Source organism: Trachinotus anak, unplaced genomic scaffold (assembly GCF_046630095.1).
Source record: "Trachinotus anak isolate AG129_WGS33_773 ecotype Australia unplaced genomic scaffold, CSIRO_AGI_Tana_v1 ptg000010l, whole genome shotgun sequence".
Classification (NCBI taxonomy): domain Eukaryota; kingdom Metazoa; phylum Chordata; class Actinopteri; order Carangiformes; family Carangidae; genus Trachinotus; species Trachinotus anak.
In genome coordinates, this window is record NW_027273861.1 from 20,587,534 (window position 1) to 20,598,596 (window position 11,063).

The 11,063-nt window shown below is 38.1% G+C and overlaps 1 protein-coding gene across 1 annotated transcript; it reads left to right on the top strand.

Annotated features, from left to right (window-relative positions):
- The first annotated feature begins 1,570 nt into the window (after positions 1-1,570).
- On the top strand, positions 1,571-8,480 carry LOC139625972 (pyroglutamyl-peptidase 1-like). Its single transcript, XM_071486075.1, has 5 exons — positions 1,571-1,741; positions 3,584-3,636; positions 5,325-5,441; positions 5,973-6,205; positions 8,144-8,480. Exons 1-5 carry the CDS (start codon positions 1,708-1,710, stop codon positions 8,337-8,339), a joined length of 633 nt encoding a protein of 210 aa, XP_071342176.1. The 5' UTR covers positions 1,571-1,707; the 3' UTR covers positions 8,340-8,480.
- Positions 8,481-11,063: the final 2,583 nt, after the last annotated feature.

Here is an 11,063-nt window from a genome sequence, read left to right on the forward strand (position 1 = left end):
CCCTCTACAGGCAAGACTTTCACTTCAAAATCATTTATTTGAGCAGAGTGAAACAGCAAATAACAAATAATACTAAAAAAAAAAAAAAATACAAGGCTGGAAATACCATGAAAAGACCAAAACCACTGTCTTTGTCCATCTCTCAACATTTTTTCAAATTCCCCACCATGTCTGTGGCACTTTTGCTTCCATTAAAACAAACAAACAAACAAAAAAAAACAGGTTAAATAATTTACTAAAGCAGCTGGTCACTGCAGTTATAACCAAACTTAACTCAAACAATCAGAATCAGTTTTATTACCGACATTTCCACATACAACAGCAACATGAATAGACTCAAGTTAAAAATTAAAATAAGATTAAAATAAAATTAAGATAAAAAATATGCAACAAAGATGTGGGATATTTGCACTGATGATAAAGACATGGGGAATGTAGTGCAAAAAATATAGACAGTTTTAAAACTATGTAAATATATTCTGTTTAGATATTTACACTGTGCATGCAACAGGAATGAGCAGTAGTTCTGTAGTGACAGTGAGGCTGATAGCAGACGGGAAGAAGCTGTTTTTGTGGCGACAGGTTTTGGTCCTGAAGGGCCGCAGCCTCCTGCCAGAGGGGGGGTGTCTCAAAAAGTTTGTGTCCAGGGTGGGAGGGGTCAGCTACAATCTTCCCTGCACGCCTCAGGGTCCTGGAGGGATGGAAGATTGCAGCCAATCACCTTCTCAGCAGAGTGGATGATACGGTCTGTTATTGTCCTTCCCAGTGGCAGCAGCGTACCAGATGGTGATGGAGGAGGTGAGGATGGACTCAATGCTGGAGGTGTAGAAGTTCACCATCATCACCATCACTGTTCTGCCTGCACCAGGTCACCAGACGGTCAGTCTCCCACCTGTAGGCAGACTCATCGCCATCAGAGATGCGTCCAATGAGAGTGGTGTCGTCTGCAAACCTCAGGAGCTTGACAGACTGATGGACTGATGACAACGGGAAATCGTGCATTTATCTGGGACTATTTTCAGATGCCACGTACAGTTTTATGGATAACTGCATTCATGGAAACGAAACAGTATATCAGCTTGGACAATATGGAATTAACCCTTCTAAAACCACGGGGATCACCGGGGACACCGCGGCGCATGCGTATTTCAAATTACCGTAACTCCTCTTGAATTAGATTTTTGCAATCTCAGAAATGTTCAATCTGCACTTTTCAAGAATTTATAAAAAGAAAGTTGTGTCCTTTTCTTCTCATAACACACAGCTTTAGGTATTTAATTACATAAGACTGGTAAATACTTGACAGATTTTGAAAGTTCTACTTCTCCTGGAAAAATGGTGTAAATTATTTTCACATGGGGCATTTTTTGACACAATTATTGACAAAAATAGACAAAAAAAAAAAGACCAGGCGTTTTAATAAATACAGCTATTATTATGGTGCTTAAAGGGTTAAAAGAAATCACGCAAACTGCAGAAAGACGAGTGACAACGACCAACAACACATGACGTTGAGGATGACGAGTACAGCGCGTCGCCGATGACGCAATCACGCAACGTCTGACGCAGCCTACCGTGGAGGAGGACCGGCTGCTCGGCTGGTGGCAGAAGGAGGCGTCAGCTGCGGAGAGAGCGGAGCGTCGCTACGGCCGTGGTTCAAAATAAAGCCCGAGAAAAAACAACGGAGCCCCAGCAACAGGACGGGAGATGGATAACAGCAAACGGACTGTGGTCGTCACAGGTTTGTTTGCTGTTTTAGCCGTCGTTGTTGTCGTGTGTACAGCGGGTGAAGTGGAGGTGGGGGAAAAGTTGTGGAGATGACAGTTGTTGTACCGTTAATGGCGTCAGGCTGTTACCGCTTCACTCCGCTGCAGTTTCTAGACACTTGGAAGAAATGTTTTGTTTACAGTTTTATTAATAACACGTTGTTGTGTTCGGGTGTTTCTTACATAGGCCTTAGTAGCAGGTAGTGGGTGAGTGAAATTATATGTTGTCTTCACTTTAAATATGATATGAAACAATATAATATGACAGACGTAAACATTTGTGCACAATGTATTATCTTACATTATTCACCGGGAGTTAGTTGATTGTGTGTTGTCTCTCTCTATATTTTTTCTTTGTGCATATATTATGAAGTTTGGTTTCTGAGTAGGTTAATTTGAAGAAATGTTCATAAATGAGATAACGGTATCTCACACATTAGCCTATCAATATCAAAGCTGCTATTCAAAACGGACTATTTGGTGTACATGCCAGGAATTAAGACAGAGTGATAATAAATGAAGTAGAAAAGGTAATGTGCTCTTCATCTGTAAAACTGGCAATAGTTGATGTTACCTGCCTGTCTAATTAAAACACTTAGTAACTTTTGTAACAAAGAAAGAGTGTCAGAGTTTATCAGTCAGACTTGTTCTCAACATCAGGCCTCTCTCCAGACATGGTGTTGTTCAAGAGCTGGACAAAGTGGTCAAAAGTAAATAACATAATAACCAATAACCAACCAATGATTGTGTTCCAGTATTGATATCTTACTGTATTTGTTTCTGTACAGATATGTATCCATTTTATTTCTCATTTAATCATATAACTTTGTACTATGATATGCAAATCTTGACCTACAATTATTATTTTCAGCTGCCTCCTACCAATGTTTATTAAGAAGCTGTGTATCATGTTTGATTTTAGAAAACACAATTTGCATCACTATTCATTAAACAAGAAAATCCTATGTAATAGGATGTGATATTAATATATCAGTGAATATAAATATTTTATTCAGGGGTTTTCCAAAAACAAGACTTAGTTCAAATTCTCTTCCAGCCAAAGTGCACAAACTACAGTTTTTAACATTTAATCTGAACAGAAGTATCAGAGACGGTGACTTGGTGTTTTCAGACACAAAGGGGTGCAGAAGCTCACAGTCCCAGCTGATCGAATATGTGCAGATTGCCTGGGAACAGCATCTTCACAATAGGTGGCTGGCTGGCAGCTGCTGGCCCCTCTCTCTGCTCCTTTTCAGCAGCCTGTCAGACAGACAGATCCCCCCTCCACCCAACCCCCAGGGACCCGCTGACCCTAGGAAGTGTGGTGGAGGGGGACCAGTTATAGATCCCTATATAAACAAGCCTGAGTGAATATCCATAGTTTGCTGCTCCTGCTGCTACATTTTTTTTTCGTAAGGTATATAGCATGATGCAGGGAGAGATCTTTAGTGATCATAATTGATGTTACTTTGTGAACAGCAGAATTTATGAACTCGAACAGCAAACCTTGTGCAGCAGCATCTCAAGTTTTTTTTTCAATTTAAAATGTATTTTTTGTTTGGTGAAAAATCTAAAATAGTGAAAGGTTTACTGGTATACAGTCAAATGTATGTATATACAGTTTTTATTACAAATGCCACATTCGGCAAGTTTCGACTGTATCTTGCAGTTAATCCAAAATGTTAAAGAATGTCACTCACCCCAGTATATTTCACCTCCTGTGTAAAAACCAGACAGATTGGTTCATTATCAGAAACATAACTCTCAGCACAGTATAGTATTAGCACAGCAACTGAAATAACTGATATGTTTTTTAGGTTTTGGGCCATTTGGAGAGCACACGGTCAACGCCAGCTGGGTAGCAGTACAGGTATGTTTTAACCCTTTATTGCTTGTTTAATGCACATGTTTGTGAATTACACTAAAATGCTGAGAGTTTTGAATTCGTAATGGATTTGTCTGTAATTCACATTAGACATTGGGAATTACACACTAAGGGAAACAAATCATTCTAACCTTTTCAAAAATGTTATAAATCCATAATGAAATGAAATCTCAAAGTTCCTCATGCCTGTCATGTTGTTAGCAAGATTTGAACCTGTCTGTATGGTGGTTACACGATGCTGTGATAGTAGCCGGCCGGCTTCACACTGCAGTAGTGTGTCTCGGAGGCTCCCTGTGTCCTGCAAGGGAAACTGCATGTGGGGGATGATGGTGGTTGTCAGAGTGTCTAGACGGACTTGATAAGGATATTAAAGGCAAACAAAAGGCTGTTCTGTGGCGGGGTCACAGACGTGGTCAGACAAGCCTCTTTTCAATACAAGTGGGGGTCAGTGTCCAGGGCTATTTGTCCTGCAGGGAGATTGGGGGAGGTGTTGGTCGACTGGCTGTGAATCCGACACAGATTTGTCTTATTTATAATATGTATGGTTGAATCTTTTATTTCTTGATTTTCTCATGCTGGTTTTAAATATAAAGACAGTTCTTTTTTTGGTTTTCATAATACACATTTTTCAGTCTAAGTGCCAAAACAATGCTGTTTGGAAAGGGCAAGGCAGCAAAGAGACATCTGTCCTGTGCAAAAAGGCAAAGAAATGACATTCACCTCCTTGATTTTTAAAAATGGACCAAAAATTTAAGTTCAATAGCATTTAACAGAAAGCCTCGCCATAGATAATCATCATTTAGATTGTTCTAAATAGTTGTTTTTTGTCAATATGCTTAAGGTATCTTTTGCTATAAAAGTCAAAGGTAAGGACATATTTTGTGGAAACGTTGTTGTTGGGCAGTAAATATCAGAGAACAAGGAAATGGGGCAAAGGCTGCTGTTGTTAATCTACAAATAAATTAATACATTTTACAATTTGTAGTGGTTCTTACTGCAATTCCATGATATGTATTATCAAAACTCAAAGGCCCTGCTAATTTTTCTCATGGTCAGTGATGTTGATGAAGTCTTTAAGTAGTTGTTTAAAGCTCAAAAGGCTAGTTAGTGGACCTTTGAATTTAGATTGAATTTATCTCACATACCAAATAATCAATTTTAATTAGTATTATCAGCTTTTATATAGATCTGTTACTTGTTTTTGAGGACAGGATTACTGTCATTGCACCACCTCTATCCTTTTAAAAAAAAAATATTTTGGGCTGAAGACAGGTTACCTGATCATTCTTCATGTCTTTGAATTGTTGATATTGGGCTTTGTAAGTGATGCATCCTCTCTAAACACACTTGCCTTGATTCAATTTAATAAATATTACTCAGAATTTAGTTTCAATTAGGACCATGTGTTTCCTTTTATCACTGTTAAACTCCTTGCAAAAAAACATACAAGAAATGTTGAGCTTGAAGGTTTATTTTTGTCCTCAGAAACAGCAGTTTGGCAAAAGAACAGTTATCACAGCGTCCAACTTTTTCGACCACATCTCATGGCGAAAGGTTCTCCATGTCATGGAGATCTGCACTGTCCAGTGACATCTGAGCGACTGAGCTGAGAAAGGCCATGAAATGTTATCTGAAACTGTGGAAAACATTTATGTTTTTCTTCATCCTGTCAGGAACTGAAGAAGCTCGGACTGGGCAGTGAAGTGGACTTGCATGTATACGAGGTTCCTGTAGAGTACCAAACAGTTCAGAGTTTGGTTCCTTCGTTATGGAAGCAGTATCATCCACTGGTAAGAGGACAACATGGTGTGACCTGTGTCTAGGTAAAATACGGAAACTCATGTCTGCCTCATTTCTAGATCCGATTTTATTGCCACAGGTCTCAGGTCTGTGTGAAAGCAAATGTTATTTATAATTGGATCAACAGGCCCTGAGAACAATCTGATCATAAGAAATACATGCTGCATTGCATTAAATTACATATAACTGTCAAAATATGCAACAAATGCCATGCTTACATGGCTTCGACACTAAGCTCTCTATGAGCTCATTAAAATTTAGAAAACTTGCACTTGAATATCACATTATATTCAGATGTGTTTTATGTTTAATAAATTGGGCTATTTCTGGTTTTGTTAACATCACAACAGATTCTCTTTTGGACCCATGAACACCTGAGGTGTAACTGAGCTACATGTAGGAATGGAAACAGAGAGATCAGAAAGAGCAGTCACAGATATAATGTGATTTATTTGTGCTATGGGGCACTAATATTTTAGTAATTCTGACTTTGTTTTCTTACGGTTTGCTTTGTTTGCCAGTTGGTAGTTCATGTTGGAGTCTCAGGTATGGCCACCACTGTCACGCTGGAGAAGTGTGGCAGAAATCACGGCTATAGGGGTCTGGACAACAGCAGCTTCTGTCCTGATTCTCAGTGCTGCATTGTGGGAGGCCCGGACTGCATCGACTCAGTTATTGACATGGAATCAGTCTGCAAGAGAGTGACCGCCTCGGGGCTGGGAGTCACTGTGTCTGTCTCCAAAGACGCCGGAAGGTAATTTTATTTTTCCAGTTTGGATCAGTCTTTTGTTTTGCTATTCCTTTAGCCTCTGGACAACATGCTTCAGCTGTTATGGGATAGAGGCTAATTTGTGTGTTTAACATCAGATTGTTAAACACACAAATCAGCTGTACAAAATATTTACTCTCTGCATGTTGAAGTGCATTGAGTTTGACAGTTTCCATTCACTTTGACAGTATGACAGACTGCTGAGGTAAGTAAAAATGAAGTAAAAGTAAGGTGCACTGTTGCTTAAAAGAACCTCAAAACTCAATCAAAGTAGCAAATTATAATAAAAAAATCACCCAAACATTAAATAACACAAAGTGGTATTTCTAGTGTAGGTACTGCATCTTTTTTGCAACATTACAATTTTTCAACCACTATTGATCTAGTTTATCTAGTTTTGTATTAATTGATGAATATGAGAACCTTTCATTAAGGATAATAACAGAGCCTGTGTTTTGTCTTGGGGGACTACTACAATGCAGAAATAATTTAACACTATTTTATAGTAATGACAATATCATCAGTAAAACAATGTAGCCCTTAAACAATTCTATATGTATTAATGAAGCCCGGGGCGCATTACAATGAGACAAATACTTAAATATGTCAGTATTTGATGAAAAATCTGATAACAATATATCTGCCAAGATTCTTTTTTAACAAATAGTCAATAAACGCATAACATACACATGTTTATTAAGAATCCCTTTAATTTAGAATAGGGCTGTCTGTAATCATGTGATAAAACATGCGATTAATCACGATTAACTATTGAAATTCAGAGATTAACCCCGATTAAGAAAAAAATTAATCGTTCCACAGCCCTGATTTAGGATTGTGAGTAGGACATTTTACAGTTACTAAAACAAACAGTGCTGTCTGGTGGATAAACTGTGTAATGGCAGCACTTTTATACACATCTCTTCAAACATACACTAAGCTGCCATGTTATTATGAAAATCAAGCTAAAACTAATACAGAGAGGTGCTGATTTAACTTTATGATTATTTTGGAGGTTGTAGTTTGAGATGCTGCTGAACTTTATTACATCACAGAGAGGCGTTTAATTCACTGTATATAATTCACTGTATTGAACTGAATTGCATTATTATAGTGCAATAGAGCTCAACAGCACCACAAACCACAACCTCCAAAATAATCATACATTTGAATCAACACCTCTCTGAAACATGAACACGATAACTGACATGAATGTAGGATTTTTTTGGGGATCCTAATACTAAACTGGCAAATGAGTGTATCCTCAGTATCCTGAGTGCATCTGTACTGAAACTTCATGCTTCTTATCAGCGCACATGTTGATATTGATGCATCTGTGATAAGCAAGAATCTGCCATGCTGAGATATTGGTCAGTTTATGATAGCAATATGAACAGTTTTGCGTCTGATCTGGCCTTAGTAAAAATGATATCATAAAGTATGCCAACTGATGTTGTGATCTTACTGTAGGCTCCTGCATTCAGGTCTGTTCAGTTTTATTTATATAGTGCCAAATTGTAACATACGTTATCTCAAGACACATTACAGAGTAAATATTATAAAGAGAAACCTAGCAGTTCCCACAATGAGCAAGCACTTGGTGACATGTACAGCTCATCTATGGTCTAGGTATGCAGAGACTTGCAGTCACTTAAAGTGATGCCATAAATAGTGATTATAGAGTTATAATGATTTTTATACGTCATGTTTGTCAGCTCAACACTGTTTTGTCTTGCACAAATGGGGAACCTTATAAATAAATAAATGTGCATATTGGATAAAGTGGAGAATAACATAATTGATGTATTGGTGAATCTTTCCCAATGCATTAATAAATGCATGAGTAAAGCACTTCCAGTATGTGACCAGTAAATAGCTTTTATTTGATCTTCCATTTCAATGCCCTGCTCTGTTCCCTGACAGATATCTCTGTGATTTCACCTACTACACATCTCTATACTTGAGCCATGGTCGCTCTGCCTTCATCCATGTGCCTCCTCTTGGAAAGCCTTACAGCGGGGAAGACCTGGGTCGTGCGCTGAAGGCCATCGTCCAGGAGATGCTGGAGCTTCTGGATCAGGCCGAGGAGAAGATACACTGCCAGCAGCACTTCCACTAAGTGACCTCCATATGCCAACTCGCCTCTCCAGCACTCACCACACAAGAGAAATTGCACTTAACCACAAGTAGCCAAACTTATTTCCTTTTTAAATTGTTATCTTTACTTGTACAAAATGAAAACTTCAGCATATATGATGTTTTTAGTGTCTGCTTCTCTTTGTCTTAGGTTTCTGCTTTTTGTTTTGCTAAGCCTGATTGAGTTGCGTTTTAATTTTTCCCGATGGTGAGAAGAAAGAATGGGAGTCTGAAGACTACCTTTGGTCTCATTGTAACGTAAGCTTTTCGCCCACTTCCAAGGAACAAGAAACATTCTGACTTTGGAGTTTTAAATATGGGAGTTACTATAGGTTCCCTGAGAAAACACAGCAGCAAGGTGCTGCTCATATTTGTTGATATGCAGTTAAAATAATGATCCAGAAGATCTGTAATGTGGCAGATATTACAAGCTATGACCCCAAAAGTGACTCCTATTATTGCACCTTATAGGGTTAGGGCTATTGAAATGGTTATAGAAGTCACATTTGGGGAAACTGTTAAATGTACACAACATTATTTGACTTTTGTAATGCTTCATCCTCAAATTCTGAGTTTTAAATTTTGGGTTTCACTCTGTCACAATATGTTTCAGTCAAAAGGTGTTTACACCTGAATGTCTATAAATGGTTAATGTACATGATACATTATGATTTAGGTAGAAATCTTTAGTAGTAAACTGTGTTTTCTAATTTCAGTTTCCTTCAGATATCTTTTCCAGCTGCTTTAAAGCCTAACTGTGCTGTTTCACGTCTGATGTTGAATTGTTTCTTGAGTCCTTTTTCTTTATAAGAAGTTGTAAATTTGCCTTCTTTTACAAAGGTTATCTAAATCAGGGAACGGGTTGGTTCCAGCTCATTTTCCCCCAGTTTCTCGGCCCAATTCTGACAGAGAAAACCCAAATTCACCTCACTGAGATCTGGCCCCAGGCTGTGCAATTTTACTTACAGATCTCAAGTCTGTGCATTTAGGAAATTCATGTGGTGGGTTTGTCAAAATTCTATTATGGCTGCACAATTATGTGAGAAAATATTGAGCATTGCAGTTATTACTATAAATTGAATCAAACTTGATAGTTTCAGGGAGTGAGCTGCAATTTAAATGGTGTAGGAAAGTGTATATTCATTAAGATTGTTAAGTGAACCAATGAGTTGCACACTGTATTGTGGCAAGGAACTGACATCACTGCACTGGGTTTCTGGGTAGTGAAATCCTTTTTAGTGAATTGGGTCATCGGTGTGTAAAGATGCCTGTCAGGGCATTAACTCTTTTATGGAGCTTATTTCTATTTTAAACTGTGTAGAAAACCTGTGATTAGTTTTTTACAGTTTGCAACATTACATAACCAAATTGCAAAATCCAGGTTTTTGTTTTTTCTGAAATTGTGCAGCCTTAATTAGTATTACTGCATTAAAGCTTTCTGTTGATCCCTTCATTGAATCAGATGTAGCTGCTTATTTTACCTGAGGATTTGATTTGATGAAGTCGTACTCTCCGTCCAGTCAGAGTTGGGCCTGAACTTTTGTTTCTGTAGCACTTTTTTTTTTGTTTGTATTATTCATTTTTACTTAATCTGGAATTTGGACAGCATTCTTTCAGGCAATGTGAATGCTTACATTTTGTATTCTTATTGTCAGTCACTTTAACTTTAAATATGTAGCTTTCCAGACATACACACGTCCCCCCCACCCCCACCCCACTCCACAATTAATTATTATGCATGTGAGGTATTTTATAGGTGACTTATGCTTTATTTGAGCGTTGGTTTGTTCTTACCTGTTAAAAGAAATTGCAGCATATTCCTTCACTGTGATGGTGCCACTCCCAGGTGTAAATGTTCTGTTTAATGGCTTTTTTTTCTTTCTTTTTTTTTTTTTTTTTATTGGTTTGTCTGTTTCACTGTGTATACCAGCGTTACTGTGGCTGCTGAGTTGTAAGGACAGGCCACACCACCTAACACAGGTTCAGTTTTAGTTTTATTAAGTTTTAGTAGGAATTTTAGTATTGAATGGTCTGTAGGCTGCTTCAGCGTCCTGTTTATCCCAAACAAAATTACCTACCTGTGGAAAACAGGACATAGTTTTAAATTTTCTTAGCTAGTTGTAAGAAACTAAACTGTGGTTGGCGTTGGAGCAGTTAATGTCTTGTGGCCTTTCTTGAATTTTAAGTTAAAATGCATGTTTTTTTTTTCACCTGAGTTAAGCAAGTTGGTGCCAGTGAGTAAATTGTCATTAATTTTAGCAGTGTGTGTCATTTTAATTGCTGTTCAGTATCATGGTTAATGAATGGAATTGAACTTCTTGTCAGACCTAAGGTTTTATGTTAGCCTTGTATCTTGGCTCTGTGGTTTAAAACTCTCTTATGGAATTACTGAAATGACGGACAAGTTTTAGATCTGAGTTTGCAGGTGCTGATATTTTACTGTGTGGCTTCGTGAGTGCAGAGAAGTGAAAGGGTTGTGGAGGAGCTGCCCCTAAAATATCTGCTCACAAATGTGAAAGCCTCAAGTTTACATATGAGGTGACCTCTGACCCTGAGTCTCTCCTGTGCCTTGCTGTTGTTTATGTGTGTTTGAAAAGGCCTTAAAAACGCTCAGCAGGTCAGTTCAAAGATATGTTACTGATGCTGTCCAGTCAGATGTGTGGCTACCTCAAAAATACTTTTTTATCTTGGTGTGTGCTCTGTTGTA

Excerpts from the sequence above, each read along its gene's own strand:
- LOC139625972 (XM_071486075.1), top strand. The coding sequence starts at position 1,708 with ATGGATAACAGCAAACGGACTGTGGTCGTCACAG. Across the intron at positions 1,742-3,583 it reads ACGGACTGTGGTCGTCACAG|GTTTTGGGCCATTTGGAGAG; the intron begins GTTTGTTTGCTG and ends TATGTTTTTTAG. Across the intron at positions 6,206-8,143 it reads GTCTCCAAAGACGCCGGAAG|ATATCTCTGTGATTTCACCT; the intron begins GTAATTTTATTT and ends GTTCCCTGACAG.